Here is a 22,556-nt window from a genome sequence, read left to right as displayed (position 1 = left end):
CTGGTTTTCATTGACTGAAGCGAAAAGTCGCTACGTGGCGCGAGCACGGCCGGCTACGCAATACTGTTCCCTCATCTAGAGAGAACCGAGGTTACGTTAGGTAACCGATATGTTCTCTTACGAGAGGTTCTCTCGTATTGCGTAAGCTAGCTTACGCTCACGGGAACCCATTGTCAGCGCCGTGCGTGCCAAGCATCCACTGTATGAGCCCCAGGGAATTAAGGGGGACCCGGGGAGCCCTTATGAGTGGGGAAATAATATTTGGCCGGCAAGAATGCGGGTCATTGATTGTGTAATACATAAGCACATAGTGGGAAGGAACGACAGAGCGGCGGTGCCGGTCTGTGTGGAATGTGTCCCATCAGTGCAGCTCACCAGGGGAGCTGTAGCGTATTAAACCGCTAGTAGTTTTGCCTGCAGAGCGGGCACTTCCATATTGTAAAATCTGACAAAGGTGGAGGGAAGTCCATCCCGCTGCCACACATATGTCGTGAATGGAAATCCCGCTGGACCATGCCCACGAGGATGCCATGCCTCTAGTGGAGTGAGCCCTAATGCCCAACGGGCATGGCAGGTCTTTTGACGCGTATGCAGCAGCAATAGCGTCCACTATCCATCTAGATAGTGTCTGTTTCGAGGCGAGACCTTTGGTACGCCCTCGAACGAAACAGCTGCTCAGAGCGTCTGAAAGCGGCGGAGCGTGCAGTATACAATCTCAGTGCTCTGATCGGGCAAAGGAGATTGGCGTCGCGTTCAGCTATCGGTGCTGGCAGCGCCGATAGGGAAATGACCTGTGCTCTGAAAGGAGTACCGATCACCTTGGGAACATAGCCGTGTCTAGGCTTTAAAATGACCTTGGAGTCACTTGGTCCAAACTCAAGACACGCAGCGCTGACAGACAGCGCGTGAAGGTCTCCCACACGTTTGACTGATGACAGGGCAGTCAGAAAAGCGGTTTTGAGTGAAAGGTATTTCAAATCCACGGATTGAAGTGGTTCGAAAGGGGGCTTTCATAGTTTCGAGAACTATAGAAAGATCCCAGATAGGAACCGATGGAGGCGCGGGGGTTCATCCTTCTAGCTCCCCTGAGGAAGCGGATGACCAGCTCGTTTTTACCCCATGACTGGCCGTGCAGGGGTTCAGCGAACGCCGCAACGGCCGCCACATACACTTTGAGGGATCTGCCCTTATCCAGCAGCTCTTGTAGAAATACGAGCAGCGACGACACCCCACATGTCCGCGGGTCCAGGTCTCTGTCGGTGCACCATTTTGAGAACACAGACCATTTTGACGCATAGAGTCTTCTCGTGGAAGGGGCTCTAGCGTGTATGATGTGTTTATTACTCCTTCTGGCAGAGCGACGGGTAGTCGTTGATCACCTGCGTATGCAGCCCAGCTCTGGGTGGGGATGCCAGATTGTGCCGCGAGCTTGAGAGAGGAGATCTGCTCTCACTGGGATGGGCCACGGCGCTGTCAGTGACAGCTGCGTAAGCTCCGGGAACCATGTCTGATTCTCCCAACGCGGGGCTATGAGGAGCACCGAGTGACGCGTTTCCTGATCCTCTGCATTACCTGTGGCAATAGCGAGGCGGGAGGGAAGTCGTAAAGCGGGCGTCTGGGCCAGTCCTGGGCCAGCGCGTCCTCGCTTCGAGAAAAATATTGGGCAGTGAGAGTTCTCTTTGGACGCAAAGAGGTCTATCTCTGCTCTGCCGAATAGGTGCCATAGCGTCTGGACTGTTTGAGCGTGCAGGGACCATTCCCTGGGGAATATTGTCTCTGGACAGTCTGTCGGGCCGTCGTTCAGGTGGCCTGGCACGTGCGTCGCCCTCAGCGAGCACAGGTGGCACTGGGACCAACTCAGTATGCGTTTCGTCAGATGGAATAGGTTCCTGGATCTGACACCGCCCTGACGGTTTAGGTAGGATACCACAGATCTGTTGTCCGAACGGACCAGGACGTGGTGACCCTGAATGACCGGGAGAATGCGCACGAGCGCGTACTAGACCGCTATCATTTCCAGACCATTTATGTGAAGGAGGTTTTCCTGAACTGACCATAGGCCGAAAACCGGAGAGCCCTCGCAGACCGCGGCCCAACCCGTGTTGGACGCGTCTGTCGAGATGACTTTTCGGCGAGATACAGCTCCCATTGTCACTCCCCACTGATACCATTCGGCCACTGTCCAGGGCTGCAGAGCTGAAATACAGGTCTGAGTCACCTTGATGGGCTGGCGGCCTGTGGCCCAAGCCCGGCGAGGCAGCGGGTGTTTAGCCAATGCTGAAGCGAGCATGTGCAGTAAACCCAGCTGAAGTACTGCTGCGGCTGAGGCCATGTAACCTAGCACTCTCTGGAATTTCTTCAGAGGCGTGAGGCTGTTCATCTGAAAAGATGCGGCTAGTCGCTGAACACGGCGCAGCTTTGTAGATAAGCGAGCCGTCATTGCCACGGAGTCTAGTTCTATTCCAAGGAAGGAAATTGTCTGACTGGGCTGTAGTGAGCTCTTGGTCCAATTGACTGCAAGACCCAAACTGTTCAGATGGCTGAGGAGAACTGCTCTGTGAGACAGAAGCTCCATATGTGACTGTGCCATAATCAGCCAGTCGTCCAAATAGTTCAAAATTCGCAAACCCTGACTCCGCAGGGGTGCGAGCGCCGCATCCATGCACTTCGTGAAAGTACAGGGTGCTAAGGACAGGCCGAACAGAAGGACGGTGTATTGATAAACCTGGCCGTCGAAGGCAAACCTCAAGAATGGCCTGTGACGGGGATTTATCTGAATCTGAAAGTATGCATCTTTCAGATCGAGAGAAATAAACCAGTCCCCCTGGCGCACATGCGCGAGGAGTTTCCTGATTGTAAACATTTTGAACGGTCTTTTTGCAAGCACCTTGTTCAAAACCCTGAGATCTAATATGGGTCTGAGGCCGCTGTCTTTCTGGGGAACAAGAAAATAACGGCTATAAAGCCCCGACTCGCTCAGAGAGGGTGGCACTTTCTCTATGGCCCTTTTGCACAGAAGGCTTGCTATTTCTGAGCGAAGCATGTACGCTGCTTCCGTGTTCACAGTGGTTTCGAGCAGCTCTGAAGCGAGGAGGGCGCGATCGAACTGTAGCAAATAGCCCTGTTGTATTGTGCTTAACACACACTTGGAAATCCCTGGAATAGCTTCCCACGCTTTGAAGCGTAGCGCTAGAGGGTGAATGGCCAATTCAGCTCTGATTGCCGCACACAGAGCGTGAACAAAATGTGTGGCTGCGTTTAGTGTGTTTATGCATGATTGCTCGCAGACAGCATGAACAGGCTGTTTTGTGAGTGACTTCCGATTGGAATGAATGGGGAAAGAGTCACATCTGTTACGTGATGCGCAAGCATAGTCATGGGTACGGGACTTACACACAGAGGAATGTTTGCTGGCCGTGTAACAGAGCGGGCAGAGAATGGGCGCGCGCACGTATTCGTGGGCGCATTTATTGACTAGCGCTCGAGCGGTTCGTAACCGCTTTATGTGAGCGTGCTCTGGTGGGGACAAGTGCTTGTGTGTAGAGGTGAACACTGGATTGTGGGCACATTTTCTACACTAGCTAGCGCGACGCGGCAGGAAGAGGTTCATGGCTTGGGTGGCTTTCTGGACTTCTGAGAAGCGGTCAACAATGCCACTCACCGCGGAGCCGAAGAGACCGGTCGGAGAGAGCGGTGCGTTGAGGAACGTGGAGCGCTCTGCTTCTCCCATGTCGGCTAGTGTTAGCCACAAGTGTCTCTCGGTCACAGTCAGCGAGGCCATGCACTTCCCTAGAGCTTGGGCTGCAGCTTTGGTAGCCTGAAGGGCGAGGTCTGTCGGCCAGTAGATCAGTAACAGCCTCTGGGTGCCTGCCTTTCTCATCCCACTCCCGAAGAAGGTCTGCTTGTAGGATCTGTAAAGCGGCCATTGAGTGCAGAGCAGATGCGGCTTGGCCGGTGGTGGAATAGGCGCGGCCAACATAGGCGGAAGTCGCTCTGCAGGCCTTAGAGCGGGAGCACAGGCTTGGAGCATGCCATCTCGCGAGGGCGGACAAAGGTGTGCTGCTACTGAGTCCTCGACCGGGGGATGGAGGAGTAGCCTCTCTCAGTGGCGCCATCCACCCGGCCAGAGAGGTGGAGGCGTGGGAGCGGGACCTGGCTGAAGAAGGAGCGTTCCACGACTTTGCAAGCTCCGTGTGTAATTCCGGCAGGAAGGGGCGGCCGGGCCGCAGGTGTAGAGCGGCGATGGCTTTGAAGAAAGCAGCCGTCGAGTCTGTTGGGTGCCTGCTCAGGGGCGGTGACCACTCGAGCCCGAGGCGGTTGGCGGCCTGTGTGAGGGCGTGTTAACTCCCTTCGACTCGGTGCGGGTCCTGCTGGATTCCTGGGCCGAGGAGGAGGCTTGGGAGCCTGACCACTCCTCGCTGTCGAAGCCATGATGGAACAGCGGCCCTTATCCTCCGCCTCGTCATCCGAGATGGCAGCAGTGTGGCCGCTGGCGGCAACTCGCGGCGTCCGGAGCGGGGAGGGTGAGCGATGCTTCGAGGAGAGGCTCGGCGAGGCAGTCGCTTCAACCACAGTTTCTGGCAGCCTTTGTGAGCGGCTTCTTCTTCTTGCGGCTGAAGGTAAGGCAGCGTGGCGGTTTCTGCTTTGAGCGCTCGAGTCGAGCCCGCAGGGTCGACATCGGTAGCTCCTCGCAGAAATCGCATCCGCCCTCAGTGAGGGCGAGCTCTGCGTGCCCCAGTCCCAGGCAGAGAGCGCAGATGATGTGGCGGTCTCCTGTGCTGAGAAGAGCGCGACATGAGGCGCAAGTGGAGTGAGGCATCTTGAAAAAGACGCTTCGTACTCTTTTGTGAATAGTTCAGTGAGAACTAGCTTGCTGAATAAAAGGATACGTCGTCGGATGGCGTAGCTTCGCAGGATGGCTGAAGGTGGCTGAGACGGCCGGCTTCTTCTAGCGCTGTCCACGCTTGCTTGATGCCCCTCGAGCGGCGACGCGGCTTCCAGGTCAGCGATCGCGAAGAGCTTCAGCTGAAGAGATGAAAATCAGGGTTCCAGCCTACGAACTACGCTTATATGCACTCAAGTCACGCCCATTTTGGCGGGCTTTGATGCAGTGAGCACGCGGACGCCTCTCATTGGATGCGAGTTCGCCCAAGCTCGTCTATAGGCTGCAGCAGTTGCCGCAGAGCAACCTATGAGCTCGCTAGCTAGCCCGCTCAAGGTCTGCATTGCGTTGACAATGGATACAAAAATTAAGGATAATGTTTTGGCTTCAATATCTCAGAAAAGATTAATCTTTCCCGTAGCGTAAGCTAGCTTACGCAATACGAGAGAACCTCTCGTAAGAGAACCATACTTACATAAATTGCGGCATTCAATTCAATGCAACAGTTTAAATTATAATGGTTTTTGAATAGTTCATGAAACCATTCTTCCCTATATTGGCAAATTGTATAATTCGTAAAACCAATCTGAAGTAAATTTTCACATTGAATTGTTTATAAAACCATTGTTAAGTAAATTGGGGCGGCTGTGGCTCGGTTGGTAGAGTGGGTCGGCCACTAATCGCAGGGTTGGTGGTTTGAATCCTGGCCCACATGACTACACATGGCGAAGTGTCCTTGGGCAAGACATTGAACCCCAAGTTGCTCCCAATGGCAGGCTAGCACCTTGCATGGCAGCTCTGCCATCATTGGTGTATGAATGTGTGTGTGAATGGGTGAATGAGTCACAGTGTAAAGCGCTTTGAATACCGTAGACCATTTACCATTGAATTACACTGAATTATTTATAAAACTATTCTCACATAATAGTTGTAAAACCATTCTATGTAAATTGATGCATTTAATCGAATCTTTCGTTAAACCATTTTTACACACCGGTAAATTGTGTAATTCACTATAATGTTAGGGTTAGGGTTCAATATGTAAGAATGGTTTTGAATGTTTCATAAAGCCATTCTTCCATTAGTTGTCTAAATGTATAAGTCATAAAACCAATCTGAAGTAAATTTTCACATTGAATTGTTTATAAAAACCATTGTTAAGTAAATTGGATTTGACTGAATCGTTCGTAAAACAGTTCTCACGTAAAAGTTGTTGTTAATGAATACATTGAATTTAATAATTCGTAAAAACATTCTTACGAAAGTTGTCTCATTCAATTTAATGTTACAGTTGATGTAAGAAAGGTTTTGAATGGTTCATAAAACGTCTAGGTTACGTATGTAACAATCAAATAGTGGCGAATACATCACATAGCCACTTAGGACCTATGTGGGAACGTTGGCGCGGTGGTAGATCCAGTCTCGTAGAGGGAGGAAGCTTACAACACGGCGGCCGAGGCAGCTGTAACTGCCTAAGGAAACACGGGAGTCCGCTCGTGAGGGGACAGTACCACGGAATTACACACAGGGGGAGTCCGCACAGGAGGCCCTAACCTGTGGAGCACCTATTCCAGTACAGGGTAGATTGAGTACCTGTAGTGGCTTGGGTCGGAAAGTTCCTCCGCTGAACTGCGGACCCAAAAGGGCTAGGGAGGAATCAACCAGGGACCCGAGGATGGGGTCTCCTGGGAACAAAAGGCGCACTATTTTATCTCGGCTGAGGGAAAGGGCGCTAGGCGCAAGCGATTCACCCGGCCAGAACGTTAGCGTGTTACCGAATTCTACGGGCTCGGACCTGAGAAAACACGGGACGATACTGACTCAATTCGGAGATTGTAGAATCTCACGAAAGTGTTGGGTGTTGCCCACCCTGCTGCTTTGCAGATGTCTGCTAGGGAGGTGCCCCTGGCCAGTGCCCATGAGGACGCAACACTCCTGGTTGAGTGAGCTCGGACCCGCAAGGGGGGGGCACGGCCTGTGTGTGATAAGCCAGTGAGATGGCGTTGACAACCCAGTGGGCGAGCCTCTGTTTGGAGACAGCGTTCCCTTTCTGCTGTCCCCCAAAGCAGACAAAGAGCTGCTCAGAACGTTTAGAGCTCTGCGTGCGGTCCAAATAGATGTAGGCGAGCGTGATCAGCAGGGCAGTTTTGAGAGAGATGGCCCTGAGTCCAGCTGAATCTAGCGGCTCGAAGGGGGGTCTCTGGAGGCCTGTGAGGACGATCGAGAGATCCCAGGAGGGAAACAGGTTAGGCCGGGAGGGAGTTAGCCTCCGGGCACCTTTTAGGAACCTGATAATTAAGTCGTGCTTACCTAGAGACTTGCCGTCTATTGTGTCGTGGTGAGCCGCGATAGCAGCGACATACACCTTGAGGATGGAGGGGGACAGCCTCCTCTCCAGCCTCTCCTGTAGAAACACGAGCACTGACCTAACCGCGCACCTCTGTGGGTCTTCAGCCCGGGAAGAACACCAATTTGCGAACAGGCGCCACTTTAGGGCATAAAGATGCCTGGTAGAGGGAGCTCTGGCTTGGTTGATAGTATCTATGATGGTCGATGGTAGGCTTGCTAGATCTTCCGCATCCCGTCCAGGGGCCAGACGTGGAGGTTCCAGAGGTCTGGGTGCGGATGCCAGAGCGTGCCCCATCCCTGAGAAAGAAGGTCCTTCCTCAGGGGAATTCGCCAGGGAGGGGCTGTCGCGAGGAGCGTGAGGTCCGAGAACCAAGTCCGGGTGGGCCAGTAGGGGGCCACCAGAATGACTTGCTCTTCGTCCTCCCTGACTTGCTCTTCATCCTCCCCCCACAGCACCGGTGCAAGAAGGCTCACTGGGGGGAAATGCGTACTTGCGCAGCCCCACGGGACAGCTGTGTGCCAAAGCGTCTGCCCTGAGGGGAGCCTCTGTCCTGGCATACCAGAGCGGGCAGTGGGAGGTTTCTTGGGAGGCAAACAGGTCTACCTGGGCTTTGCTGAAACGATCCCAGATCAGCTGGACCGACTGGGGGTGGAGCCTCCACTCTCCGCTGGGCAAGCTTTGTCTTGACAGCGCGTCCGCTACCACATTGAGGTTGCCGGGGATGAGAGTGGCACGCAGTGACCTGAGTCGCTGCTGACTCCAAAGGAGGAGACGACGGGCGAGCTGTGACATGTGGAGGGAGCGTACTCCGCCTTGGCAATTTATGTAGGCTACCACTGTGGTGCTGTCTGTCCTGACTAGGACATGTTTGTCTCGAATTAACAGGAGAAACTTCCTCAGGGCAAAGAAAACAGCCAGCAGCTCTAGGCAGTTGATGTGCCAACGCAGATCGAGTCTCGGGACTCGAGTCTGGAGCCAGCGCTGAAGTGGTCTCATATGCATCAACCCCGGAGGATGCCATATGCCCCAGGAGCTGTTGGAATCATTTTAGAGGAACCATGGTGCCTGGCTTGAAGGAAGCGAGGCATTTCAGCACCGACTGAGCACGCTCGTTGGAGAGATGTGCTGTCATTGGGACTGAGTCCAACTCCAAGCCGAGAAAAGAGATGCTCCGAACCGGGGTGAGCATGCTCTTATCCCAGTTGACATGAAGCCCCAAGCGGCAGAGGTGCCTGAGCACCTGGTCTCTGTGCGTGCATAGTAACTCTCGCGAGGGGGCCAGGATGAGCCAGTCATCGAGGTAATTGAGTATGCGTATGCCGGCTTCTCGGAGTGGGGCAAGAGCTGCCTCTGCGACTTTCGTGAAGACGTGAGGGGACAGAGACAGGCCGAAGGGGAGGACTTTGTACTGATACGCCTGGCCGTCGAACGCGAACCTTAGGAATGGTCGATGACGAGGGCGGATTGAGATGAGAAAGTATGCGTCCTTCAGGTCTACCACTGCAAACCAATGGACGCCCACGAAGGGTAACCGAGTCAAATGGTCCGGTGCAGCCAGAGTGACGGGTTGGGCAGTGAAAGCAACGCCTCTAAACTCTGTGCTAGGGGCACCAAGGGGACGAGTATTTTGGAGCGTACCCGGCGGGGCTTCGCAGCGGTGTGGAACAGGTAATGCGGCGTCTGTGGGGAGGATGGAGGGTTCCAATCCAAGCCCACGCTAGTGGCTGCCCGGGAAAGCATGTCGGTCATCTGCGCGTCGGCCTCAGCCTGGGCGTGCAGGCCCGAAAGCGGCAGCCCAAGGGGAGTCCTCAGCGTCACAAACCGCGCCCTCCGATGCCGCGGCGAGCTCATCTGCTTCTGTCTCTAGAGGGTAAGCAGACTGGCTGTTAGGTGAGCCGCTGTTGCCTCGAGCACGGACGGTAGTCAACAAGCGTGTCGGGGCGCGGGTGGTCCGAGGGGGCTTACCCAGCAGAGCTGCACCCGCTGCCATCCCCAAATCGCCTCCATCGCCAGCCGCATCGTCCTCAATCCTGTGGGAAGGCTGTGGCTCATGCGGCGGCTGTAGTGGCTTGCTTGTGGTTGTAAGCAAGCCGCGACCGCATCGTTGTCATGGACATGTTCTCGCAGTGAGAACATGATCCATCCACAAAACGCAGCCTCGGTGTGATCGCTACCCAGACATCACGAGACAACGCCTGTGGCGTCTGAAGTGGAGAGCACTCACATCCAGGAACAACACAGGGGCGGAAAGGAATCTTTATAAAGACGCGTCCTTAAAAGGACGTTCAACGCCGCTGTGTTTTGCTCTCTTAGAGGAAATTATTCTTTTAAATAAAATCACTCTTTTATTGAAAAAACTCGTGAGAGTTTTATCTGCGCTGTCAAAGCGCCCAGGGGCAGGAATGCACAGCCGTGCAAACAGGAGAAAGCCGCTGTTGTGCACCGTAAGATCCAACATCATGCAGCAGAGGAATGACAGGAACTGCCGTGTAACTCGCAGCAAATGCAGACACGACCATCGGCTCCGAAGAAATTTTCTGAATGAACTCCCGTATTCGCCCCGCTTAAATACCTGTATGTCCGGGGGCGAGATATGCAATTACCGTCTGCCAACTTCTCATTGGCCTTTTTTCATAAGACAGAGGTGAATATCGGCGCTCAAGAGAGACCCCTAGTGTCGCTTCTCTGACACAACGTGGAGAGAGCGACAGAAGGGGAACCATTCCTTTCGTATGTTATCGAATTGGAAAATTCGTAAAACCAATCTGAAGTACATTTTCACCTTGAATTACTTATAAAACAATTGTTATGTAAATTATATTACACATTATTATTTATAAAACAGTTTTTACATAACAGTTGTGTTGAAATTATGCAAATAAATGCAGGTAAATTGATGCATTTAATTGAAATAATTTTTACGTACAGGTAAATTGTGTCATTCACTACAATGCTAGGGTTAGTTAGGGTTAGATATGTAAAAAGGATTTTTGAAAGTTTCATAAAGCCATTCTTCCATTTACTATCAAATTAGATAATTCATCAAACTAATTATGATCTTGTGCAAATTTTCACATTGAATTGTTCAGAAAACTGTTGTTATGTAAATTGGAGTAACTATATTGTTTGTAAAACAACTCTCATGTAAATAATGCATCAAATTTAATAATTCTTATGTTATTAACACCAATCGTCACCTTCGATTCAGTGCTACAGTTTATTTAGGAATAGTTTTGGAATTATTTATTCAGAAATTCACTATTTGTGTTTCATGAGGCCCATAATCTTTATATTTCTGGAGTCAAATGCTGGACTTCTTTCTTCATAGGGGGTGAATACTAACATTAGATTTGAGATTGTGGATGGCACTGACTTCTCGATAACTCCAGAAGGCTTTATACTCACGGCAAAGGCAGTTACCGCTGGCACTGTAAAATTACAAGTGAGAGCTTATATACAATGTTTAATGCAATTTCTACATTAATTAATCATTGACTTTCTGACTGAAATATTTATCTCTATGTAATTCAATGTGGCTCAGATGAGGGTAGTTGACACTACTAATGATGAATCAAGCACCGCTTCACTTACAGTCGAGGTTACTCCAGGTAAGACCAGACCAACATTGCATGCTACCAAGACAACACCCCATTATGATCTCATAATGCAATCCAAATCAAGGTTAATCAAGAGTGGCTAATAAAATGTGGGCTAATCACAGTAATTTTGGATGGCTTTCAGCTGGCTTTTAAGCAATAAGTTTGCTCTTTTTGGTGAGGGATGCATGGATATACATTGATACTGCCAGGGTTGCGCTAAATCAATTTTCATTTCCGGCCATTCAAGAGATTAGCTGAGCATCTCTGAACATCATTGAACGTCATTACAATGCCCAATTCAGCATGTTTAAAGAATCTGCAAGGAAATACCATAAATCCTCCAAAAATAATTTTCTTTGTCTTGTTGTTTTTTTTAATTTTATTATTATCTTAAAATCATTGAATATAAGATCCATTTACCTGAGAGGCAAAATTGCCTAAAATATTATGATGTTGTTTTTTTTTATTTTGAATTAACTTTATTTTCTTACCCCATTGGTTTGGTTCTTATTTTAAGCATAAATCAGGTATAAAAAGCGTTTTTTGCTTAAAAACATGGAAAGATGTTTTGGGGCCAAATATTGGATGGAATTTCATATAATTCAGCAAAGCTCTTGACTGGTGATCCGTTTTTTCTTTAGGGGTTCCCACGACCACTATGGTCACGAAAACATCTATCATAACCTCTGAAACACCGCTAACAGAAAGCACCTCTATCCCCACCTCTATCTCCACCTCCATTTCCACCCCTCACTCAGACACCTCCACCTCTAACTCCCTCACCTCCACAACTCCTGGCCCCACCACATGTACACTTACTTACTCTAAGCTTCCTGGCCTTGCTAATTCTAATTCAGAGTTAGAAAGCTCTGTTAATGTTAAACGTACCGAAACGTAGCGTACATAACTTTCTCTTAGCCGTTAGAAAACTCAATTATAATTAAACGTACCCATACATAGCTTTATCTTAGCCGTTAGCAAACTCTGTTAATGTTAAACGTAATGAAACATGGTGTACATAACTTTTTTTAGGAGTTAGCAAACTCGATAATTGTAAAAGGTTATGAAACAGTATACATAGCTTTTTCTTAGGAGTTGGCAATCTCGATTATTGTTAAACGTAACGCAACATAGCATACATAGCTTTCTCTTAGCAGTTAGCAATCTCGATTATTGTTAAACGTAACGCAACATAGCATACATAGCCTTCTCTTAGCAGTTAGCAATCTCGATTATTGTTAAACGTAACGCAACATAGCATACAAAGCTTTCTCTTAGCAGTTAGCAATCACGATTATTGTTAAACGTAACGCAACATAGCATACATAGCCTTCTCTTAGCAGTTAGCAATCACGATTATTGTTAAACGTAACGCAACATAGCATACATAGCTTTCTCTTAGCAGTTAGCAATCTCGATTATTGTTAAACGTAACGCAACATAGCATACAAAGCTTTCTCTTAGCAGTTAGCAATCACGATTATTGTTAAACGTAACGCAACATAGCATACATAGCTTTCTCTTAGCAGTTAGCAATCTCGATTATTGTTAAACGTAACGCAACATAGCATACATAGCCTTCTCTTAGCAGTTAGCAATCACGATTATTGTTAAACGTAACGCAACATAGCATACAAAGCTTTCTCTTAGCAGTTAGCAATCTCGATTATTGTTAAACGTAACGCAACATAGCATACAAAGCTTTCTCTTAGCAGTTAGCAATATCGATTATTGTTAAGCGTAACGCAACATAGCATACATAGCCTTATCTTAGCAGTTAGCAATCTCGATTATTGTTAAACGTAACGCAACATAGCATACAAAGCTTTCTCTTAGCAGTTAGCCATCTCGATTATTGTTAAACGTAACGCAACATAGCATATAAAGCTTTCTCTTAGCAGTTAGCAATCTCGATTATTGTTAAACGTAACGCAACATAGCATACAAAGCTTTCTCTTAGCAGTTAGCAATCTCGATTATTGTTAAACGTAACGCAACATAGTATACATAGGTTTCTTTTAGCAGTTAGCAATCTCGATTATTGTTAAACGTAACGCAACATAGCATACATAGCTTTCTCTTAGCAGTTAGCAATCGTGATTATTGTTAAACGTAACGCAACATAGCATACATAGCTTTCTCTTAGCAGTTAGCAATCTCGATTATTGTTAAACGTAACGCAACATAGCATACATAGCTTTCTCTTAGCAGTTAGCAATCGTGATTATTGTTAAACGTAACGCAACATAGCATACAAAGCTTTCTCTTAGCAGTTAGCAATCTCGATTATTGTTAAACGTAACGCAACATAGCATACATAGCTTTCTCTTAGCAGTTAGCAATCGTGATTATTGTTAAACGTAACGCAACATAGCATACAAAGCTTTCTCTTAGCAGTTAGCAAACTCAAATATAATTTAACGTGAGAATATATATATTGATAGGTAACATATATAGTTTTCTCTTAGTAGTATAGCAAACTCAGTAATAAGTACCGTGATAACAGTTTGTTATTTGCTAAGAGAATGCTCCCAAATGTAGTAACATGAATGACATTTAAACTTTACAGTGCATTGCTTTCATGTACAGCATGATTATGATGCATGCTCTCTTTTGTCTTTGCAGTGGCTCTGGAGGAGAATCAGAGAGATTGATTTTCCTGATGAAACAGTATTCGTGTCCAAACGTGTACCAGTAACGTATTCGACTGGCATGTCGGTTTACTGTCCAGCAATAAAGAAATATGACACCAATTTCACAAAATGTCTGAATCAGTTTGCTGTAACATTGTGAAATATGTTTTATGACAAACTGTTGTACATATTTGAATAAACAAAGACTTTTTCTAATTGTGCCAAACAAATTACCTGCAGATTTGGTGTGCTTTCTTTGAGACAATATGTTTCCAAATGTAGTTTCACGATTGTGTTCTCAGGCTCAAATTAAATTTACAAACTGCTTCTTCAGTTAATAGTTGTTGTTTATTTTTTATTATTTAATTTTTTTCATGAAATCACACATTAGCTCTTCAAAAGCACAAGTTAATTTCTATAATATACTACACAAGAACTTCATTACCCTACATGATTTTACAGAAAACTTTCAGTACACAATAATGTGCATGACTAACACTTACAATCATCATCTGTTTGCGGCCAGTCATAGGATGGACTATCAGATAATTTTGTTTCCTTATAGTGTTTTTCGTCATTGTAATTGTGTTCAAGTAATATAATAATGCACTAGTTATGCATTACTGTACTTGAATGGGAGCTTACAGATTAGAATAGAGATGACACCAGTCAGTTTCCAGAAGATTAGTTATGTAAGTAAAACTTGTGTCCATTGATGTTGGCATGAATTGGCATCATCACATGCCCATTATTTGGCTGTATACTTCACCAACTAAACATTAAAAAGTTAATCAGGAATCAGCTTGCATTCCTGTCCCCATGATGTTTGCTTGTCTAGCAATAATATCTTTCTCTTTAGATGTCTCGTGAGAAAAAGCCTCCAGTCATGTTTCTCCTCTGGACTTTCAGAAGAGATCTCAACAATGTCTCAAACTGTGCTCTGATTTGCTAAGAAGTCTGCAATTAAAATTCAAAGATTACAATTTATCCTGTAACGATTCTCATCAAATACTTCCGAGACCAAAATGACTGCAGCTATCCACATTCACTTAACACTTTACGGAATACAATTTCCAAGGAATATTCCAGGTTCAACACAAGTTAAGCTCAATCGACAGCATCTGTGGCATAATATTGATAACCACGAAAATTAACGGACTTACCCCTTCGTTTCTTTAAAATCTGGGTTCCAGTGAGGCACTTACAATTGAAGTGAATGGGGGCCAATCCTTAAACATTAAAATACTCACCATTTTATTAGTATTGAAACAAAACATGAACAATATGTGTGTAAACATGATTTTAGTGTGATAAAATCGCTTACAACACATTTCTGTGTAAAGTTATAACCAATTTTACAACTTCGTTGCCATGACAATGTAATCTCAACAAACCCTAAAACGACTGTAAACATTTAAACAACTTTACAGCTCAAATAATACACAAGTTTTAACCGAGGAATTTATGTAAGTGCTTTTATAAAATGATTAGTGTCACATTTCTGCCTTTAAACCCTATAAAAAGTGGCCCCATTCACTTCCATTGTAAGTGCCTCACTGTGACCTCCATTTTTGCTTTTTTTTTAAAGAAAAATTGTATTTGGTAATCCACATTATGCCACAAATACTGCCGATTGAACTCAACTTGCATTGAACCAGGACTATCCCTTTAAAAAGTCTCATGAGCGATAAGAAAAGAGCAAATATTTCCATTGGGGGTAGTAATAGACGTACAGTATGTCATCTATTACAATGGATGTTTCATCCGCACATTTGTCGATGGCCTGGATTATCACATTTTGGAAACAACACGGATGCTGTACCCTCTGTAGTGCACAAATAATGACAATTATTCCTTTGTCAACATGGTTGTCGTTGTGGCTTACTGTTTAAGAGATGTACATGTAAAAGATAGTTCAGACAGGCACTTTAATGTCTATGAGGCAAAAGTCCAACTTCTGGTCATATTTATGGCCAATAAATCAGAGATAAGCGTCCGTCTCAAAGGTTAAGATTGAAAACAGTTTCAGCACATTAGCTGCCACTCGTGAACGCTCTATTTGAGCAGTGAATGAACTGGAACAAAGGGATCCTTTTTGATATTCCTTTGTTATTGATCCATCATCTAACAAAGAGAAATGGATTTAAGGCCTAGAGGTTCTGCGGTTGTTTTCTGTCTACTGGTTATTGTCAATCTGGGCACGTTCAGTCAAGCGCAAAGCGGTAAGTGCTTAAGGTTTTTTAGGTTGAACAATATTAGATGATCAGGTTTTCATTGGAAGACTCAGTTGACGGTCTTGATGGTCTCAGACGTGGAGGCAACTGAGATTCGTCCTCCGTCACCTGGATTGAGGCGATTCTAGGGGCCCAAAGGTTCAGGGGGCCCCCACAACAAACTCTAAACTGTATTTTTTAAAGGAAAGGAGCACAAATGACGGTATATTCAATATATTGTACATTCTCTTGGCAATTATTTACCTCTATGTAAATGTATCTTGTTTAAGAGATGTTCATTGGCTTTTAATGGAAAATAAAACTGATTAGCAGTAATGAGAACAAAAAGAAGAACAGCTTAATTATATAAAATTGCGCAAATGGTCAATTTTACAAGTAAATCTATTAAACAACTGCATTACTCGTCCGATTTATAAAAAAATAAATAGCTAAAATATAATAGATTCAATATAATGGCTATAAACACATCTTTTCTAACAAAATTCCATCAAATTGAATTGTGTAATGTTTAATAATAACAAATTAATGAAACTTAAAATGTAATATTTTTATTTTTGTTTCATTTCATAAATGATTACCCAATTCAATTTGATGGAATGTTATTAAATTAAAATGCGTAAATCTTAAAATTACGGAAGCCCTGAACCGCAAGGTAAAAAAAAAAAAATGGTGACTTTTTATTTTAAGAGAATTAATTATTATTTTTTTTACATTTTTTTTTGGAAGAGTGAATTTTTATTTTATTTTTCTAGGCTCAGGAACGAACTGAGCAACTTTTTTTTGTACCTTTTTTTTTTCATCTTGCGGTTCAGAGCTTCCGTATAAAATTATTTTTTATAATTTTTTTTAATTAAAAATAAAAACACATTTTGTGGTCTTCTAGCAATGCATGAATCTTAAAATGCTTAAACCTTAAATCTAAACCTATACTCTTATTTTACAAGTATAAAACACATTTCTCTACATGTATTACTTTGTAAGTTTTCTTAAAACAAGTAGACCCTCTCAAATGTGCCCATTTCAGAGTGAATTTTGTCTTGTTCCAGTGGCAGTTTTTGTTCACTTGCTTAAGGTATAAACCAAAAACTGAATCTTTTAAAATTCATGTTTTCAGATGTGGTCAGAATCATACATGTAATCTTATAAAATATATTATATTATGTCACTTTCTCTGAAAGGTACAGAACTTTGCTCCTTGGAAAATGCCCCAGTCGGTAATATAATTTTTGTGGAGGAAAACAACAGTATCGGTGACACAGTTGCAACAATTATAGCTGAAAATGATGTGACGGTCAGAATCTCTCATGAGGTACCAGAGGGTTTTTTCAGTCTTACAGGCCTCAGTCTCAAAGCTAATATTGTGCTGGACTATGAGGTAAGCACGAAAAACAAATCTGCTCTTGTGTTTAACCATTATATACCAGCTACTGTATAAAAAAGCATTTGTAGCAGGTAAACACGTCACCTCATGTCAACGCACTTTATATATTAAATTACCGATAACATGTTTTGTGTTTTTCTTAGACATTTGACAAGGATACTGCCTATTTGGTGGATATTGAGTGTACAAGACTTGATTCTAATGTGAGTAAACACTTTAAATGGCATTTCATTTCAATCAATTAAAAACATATCTCGTATTGTAATATGTTCTATGTATGTAAAATGTAATATTGTAATAGGTTGTAATATGTATGGAAAATGTGCGTTTTTGTGGAACAAGTTAAGCTAATGTTTTATACAACCTATATTCTTTTTACTTGTTGTTTCCCTCTGTGCATTTATGATGTTTGCTGCACTGTTAAAGTCAATTAAACTCCTGCATGTCATATTTCTATCTTTTAGACCAAATTAGCACTGAAGATCATTGTCGATGACTTAAACGACAATCCACCAGTTTTTGAACAGAGCCAGTATACACTTGAAGTCAATGAGGTACATGACAAGATCTCTCATTTGACTATTTTTGAACTTATGTTTCTAATTTTGTAAGGTTTACTTGATCGTCACTCCATTTTCTGCATTTGTTCATGACTGTTTTAAAATGTAAAACTATTAATGATTTTTGTAGTTAACAAATGTGGATACCAGTGTGGCACGAATCACGGCAACAGATGATGATGTAAATGATCGCCTCAGCTATCGTCTGGAGTCACCTGAGGTACATCTGAGGGGCTATTACTGCTTCCTGTGGACAAACAAAAACCCCAAATGAATGTGTACATCATTTTCATACTTTATAAAAATCCTGTTGTTTATCTTTACATTTATGCATTTGGCAGATGCTTTTATCCAAAGCACTTATTACAGGGACAATCCCCCCGGAGCAACCTGGAGTTAAGTGTCTTGCTCAAGGACACAATGTTGGTGGCTGTGGGGATCGAACCAGCAACCTTCTGCTTAGCAGTGCAGTGCTTTAGCCCACTACGCCACCACCACTCCCTAATTATCTTATTTTCCAGTAAACATATACATCCTTAAAATAAAATACAATTTACCTAAGAAACAGAAATGTGTAAAATTAAAGGATTAGTTCACCCAAAAATGTAAATTCAGTCATTGTTTACTCACCCCTGTGTTGTTATAACCCTACATGACTCTCTTTCTTTATCTTTTTTTTCCTCCACATTTTCTCCCCAATTTGAAACGCCCAATTTCCAATGCGCTCTAAGTCCTCGGGTGGCGGAGGACGTTTCTCAGTTGCCTCCGCGCCTGAGACTGTCAATCCGCCATCTTATCACATGGTTTGTTGAGCGCGTTACCACGGAGACATAGCATGTGTGGGGGTTTCACGCTATTCTCCGTGGCATCAATGCACAAGTAGCCATGTGCCCCACCGAAAGCGAACCACATTATAGCGACCACAAGGAGGTTACCCCATGTGACTCTACCCTCCCTAGCAACCGGGCCAATTTGGTTGCTTAGGAGTCACTCAGCACGCTTTAATTGTTATTAAAGTACACAATAAGATTTGGTGAGAAACAGAAATCGAATGTATTAATTAGTGAAACACTTGACCAGTCAGTGATCTCCTGTGCAGCGTTCATGATAGGGCACAGAACTTACTAAACATGTCTGAAGAGTTTGTAGTCGAAGAATTGATGCATTTCTATGCCCAGCCTTATTTATTTTTTTAAATGAGTATTCGGAAAACAAACAGAAACATAGAGGATACAGGCAGCCACAGTCACACCGTGTCCTAACCTGACGGCAAACAACATGTGATAAAAAGTATATTTTCAATGGTAATCAGATTTTTTGTCCTAACCAGCAGTGAAGAGCGACGGTAAATACTATCGATCGCTTGTTTTCTATTGTCGGCCTCACATGGGTAACTCCGTCCTGTGAAATGACACCGGTCCAAAAATGTAAAAAACAATAAGTCTGGGCATAGAAATGCATCAATTCTTCAACTACAAACACTTCAGACATGTTTAGTAAGTTCTGTTCTCTGTTTTGTGTGCAGCTGTGTTGTGTTCTGTTGTCACTATCGCTGTGGAGAACCTGTTTTTAGATAAACAAAAGGGTTTTTGTTTGAACGCCCCAATGTCGTGAGGGAGCTGCATGAACTGTTGCTCTCATGCTCTATCATGAACGCACACAGGAGATCAACGGTCAGAGAACATTTTCACTAAATAATACATTCGATTTCAGTTTGTTTCTTTTGAAGCTTGAAGAGGTGGTCACCATATACTGCCATTGTGAAACAATGAAAAAAAATCATTTTTGGGAGAACTAATCCTTTCAGACTTATTCTCAGAGAATAAATATCTTGATATTTTAAGTTTATTTTGCAATGTACACAGAAACTTCTATTGGATACTATGTGATGTTTATTAGAACCCTACTGGTCTTGGAATGTCCTACTATTCGACAGTTGCCAGATGGCCCAATATTCCAATTAGAATGCTGAACACATTCCGTTAGGACTCATTTTGGAACTCATTTTTGCACAGTTGCAAAAACATGTAACTAAATCTGTCTAAAAAAGGCCCTTGGATCGGTTCTGTTTTCTTTCAGGGAGAATTTGATCTGCTGACCTTTTCAGTACCTGACATACTGGTGAAAAAAGTTCTGGATTATGACAAAGTTAAAAAAGTCACAATGACGCTATATGCACAGGTGAGTAAGTTGTCCTGGAGATTTCTCTCCCTCACAAAAAAATACATTATTTACTCACCCTGTCGTCTAACACAAAAGGAGATGTTTAGCAGAATATCCAGATAATCTCAGAGTTTTCAATAGAACAAAACTAGACAGTGATTTTTATTGTCAAGCTCTAACAATGTGAAAAAGTATAATAAAAGAATCATAAATGTAGTCCATACATCTTGAAAACTATTTCCCAAGTATTCCAAAGCTATACGATAGACTTGTGAGGAACAGACCAAAATTAAAGTCACAAAAGAGTTCACTAAATATCTTGAATCTCACCCATTCAAACATGATACAAGTGCAGCCAACATGGCCGTGTCTAAAGGGGGGTCACTGCCCACCTTACATGATTAATCTTGAACGTAGAGTGTGTAAATACGTTTTCTTGATGATTTCAGGACAACCAGGACACCCACACCAGCTCGACCATCATTGTTGTCAATATCTTAGATATTGACAATCGTCCACCGTGGTTTCAGCCCTGTACAGAAATGGAGATCGGCACAAGCAAAGTGTGCCTGAACTCTGGCTATGAAGGAACGGTTGATTTAACCGAACAAACGGTGGGTATGCCTTCCAGTGCTTTTGAAGATGTAGATAGATGCGATACTGTAGTGGTTAAGCTAAGCAAGAAATCCCAACATTTCAAACATTCTAGTCAGCTGTTGGATTATGCTGCAGATATGTAATTAATGTAATTGGGAGTTGTGTGTCACACGTGCTCGGACTCAACGCGAATGACGGCAAAATGGATCCATGCGCAGTTTTATTGCTGATGACAGAATACTTTATAGACGCCCTGAATTGCACCATGAAAAAAGAAAAAATCAGGAGGTGAAATATATATATTTTTTTATGGTGTTTTAGTGCCTTAGGGAGAAAGAACTGATTCCTTGTCAAATTAGTATGATGTCTTAGTTTATCGGCAATATCATCAGTTTTTTTTTTTTTATCCCATTTTCTCCCAATTTGGAATGCTCAATTCCCACTACTTAGGTCCTCGTGGTGGCGCAGTTACTCACCTCAATCCGGATGGCAGAGAACAAGTCTCAGTTGCCTCCACTTCTGAGACCGTCAATCCTTGTATCTTATCATGTGACTCGTTGTGCATGACACCATGGAGACTCACAGCATGTGGAGGATCATGCTACTCTCCGCAATCCACACACAAATCACCACACGCCCCATTGAGAGCGAGAACCACTAATCACAACCACGAGGAGGTTATCCCATGTGACTCTACCCTCCCTAGCAACCGGGCCAATTTGTTTGCTTAGGAGACCTGCTGGAGTCACTCAGCACACCCTGGATTCAAACTCACAACTCCAGGGGTGATAGTCAGCGTCAATACTCGCTGAGCTACCATCTGTAAACAGCATTTCAAACACTACTATGGCCAGTTGTGCAGTCCGCCAATAACAGAGCAGCGGACGCACTAAGAACGCCCACCAGCGGCACAGATCGCAAAGTCTAGAAACATGCCGGCTGCGGTGTGAACGGGGCTTAAGACACCTAAAAAAAACTATTTCACCTAGTGAATTTGGCGGTTCAGGCTTACGGAATATTTTTTCCATTATATTACTTCAGTAATTAACCTCTATGTTTTTACAAATATAAGTTTTTGCTAAATATTTAAGAACACAGAAAGTGCATCAGTAAACATTGTGGCTATAATAAAATAAAATATCATACAGAAATTGTGCAAATTACCTCTAACTGTTGACGTTGCTGCTATTTTAGTTTTTTTTTCTTGACGTCCATGCTCAGGAAATCATGATGGTACACAGCTGAATCTAAAAGTTCATGAACTTCAGGTCCATCTTGTTATTGGGTGTTTCTTCAACTTTGGGCACTTTCGTGTACCGAGATTGACTTTTATTAAAACAAACAGATTTCTACTAATTAAAAAAAATATATATATTTATTATTTATTTATTTATTTAAATAGTCACATTAAAACTGACTTGGACACTTCTTACCAGGCCAGCAATTTATTTAATAGTTTTACTTTTTAAATGCCTTTAATGTATATTAAACTATTGTATTATCCTTGTCCCAGTCCCAGACTTTCAATATTAGAGTATTAGGACAATCCATTATAAAATATAAATAATTACATATTTTAAATGACAATAATCTAAACAAAGAGTGAAATAAAAATAAACCATTTCAATATTTGTTTCAAAATTATTTCTATGAATGTTTGCAAAAATTATACGTTTTTTTAAATTTATTTTTTACAAAAGTGAAGAGCATGTTTGATATATGAGACAATACAAGTGATGTTTGAGGAAAACAAAGAAAATGTAAGGTAAATATCAGCTGTGAGTAGATCTTTAGCAAAAGCATGCAAAAAGTGTGAAAATATTATCTACTTTTGTGTATTTAGGATGCATAAAGCGTTAGCTATGAAATTAGCCTAAGCAAGAAAAAGGAGTCGGAAATTTGGTTTAAAACCATAAAAAATGTCATTTCCATCAGTGTAATTTCCTCTGGAAATCATGGAATTTTCATGACTTTCAAAAATAAGTGACAGAAATGACATAAATCTGCCATGTTGCATGTATATACACTGATGGACATTGTTAGTAGACAAATTATATCAACTAGTGAGAGTATGAAGTGTTTTTTAACAAGACTTCCACAGTACAAAAAAGTTACTGAAGTTGAAGAAACACCCAATTGCGAGTACCCAATGAATGT

At 43.6% G+C, this 22,556-nt stretch overlaps 1 protein-coding gene across 2 annotated transcripts in view; it reads left to right on the top strand.

The window, feature by feature from the left end:
* The window catches only part of LOC127638083 (cadherin-related family member 5-like), a 38,408-nt gene that overhangs the window by 7,919 nt on the left and 7,933 nt on the right, over positions 1 to 22,556 (top strand). Inside the window, exons 3-7 of one of the 2 annotated variants that reach the window (XM_052119426.1) lie at positions 17,223 to 17,282; positions 17,544 to 17,633; positions 17,770 to 17,859; positions 19,719 to 19,820; positions 20,252 to 20,416. In XM_052119426.1, the coding sequence (XP_051975386.1) occupies positions 17,223 to 17,282; positions 17,544 to 17,633; positions 17,770 to 17,859; positions 19,719 to 19,820; positions 20,252 to 20,416 (507 nt within the window). The remainder of the gene's footprint in view (positions 1 to 17,222; positions 17,283 to 17,543; positions 17,634 to 17,769; positions 17,860 to 19,718; positions 19,821 to 20,251; positions 20,417 to 22,556) is intronic. The other variant, XM_052119425.1, reaches the window with a different exon arrangement.

This window comes from Xyrauchen texanus, chromosome 46 (assembly GCF_025860055.1).
Source record: "Xyrauchen texanus isolate HMW12.3.18 chromosome 46, RBS_HiC_50CHRs, whole genome shotgun sequence".
NCBI lineage: Eukaryota > Metazoa > Chordata > Actinopteri > Cypriniformes > Catostomidae > Xyrauchen > Xyrauchen texanus.
This window is presented reverse-complemented; position numbering and strand designations above follow the sequence as displayed.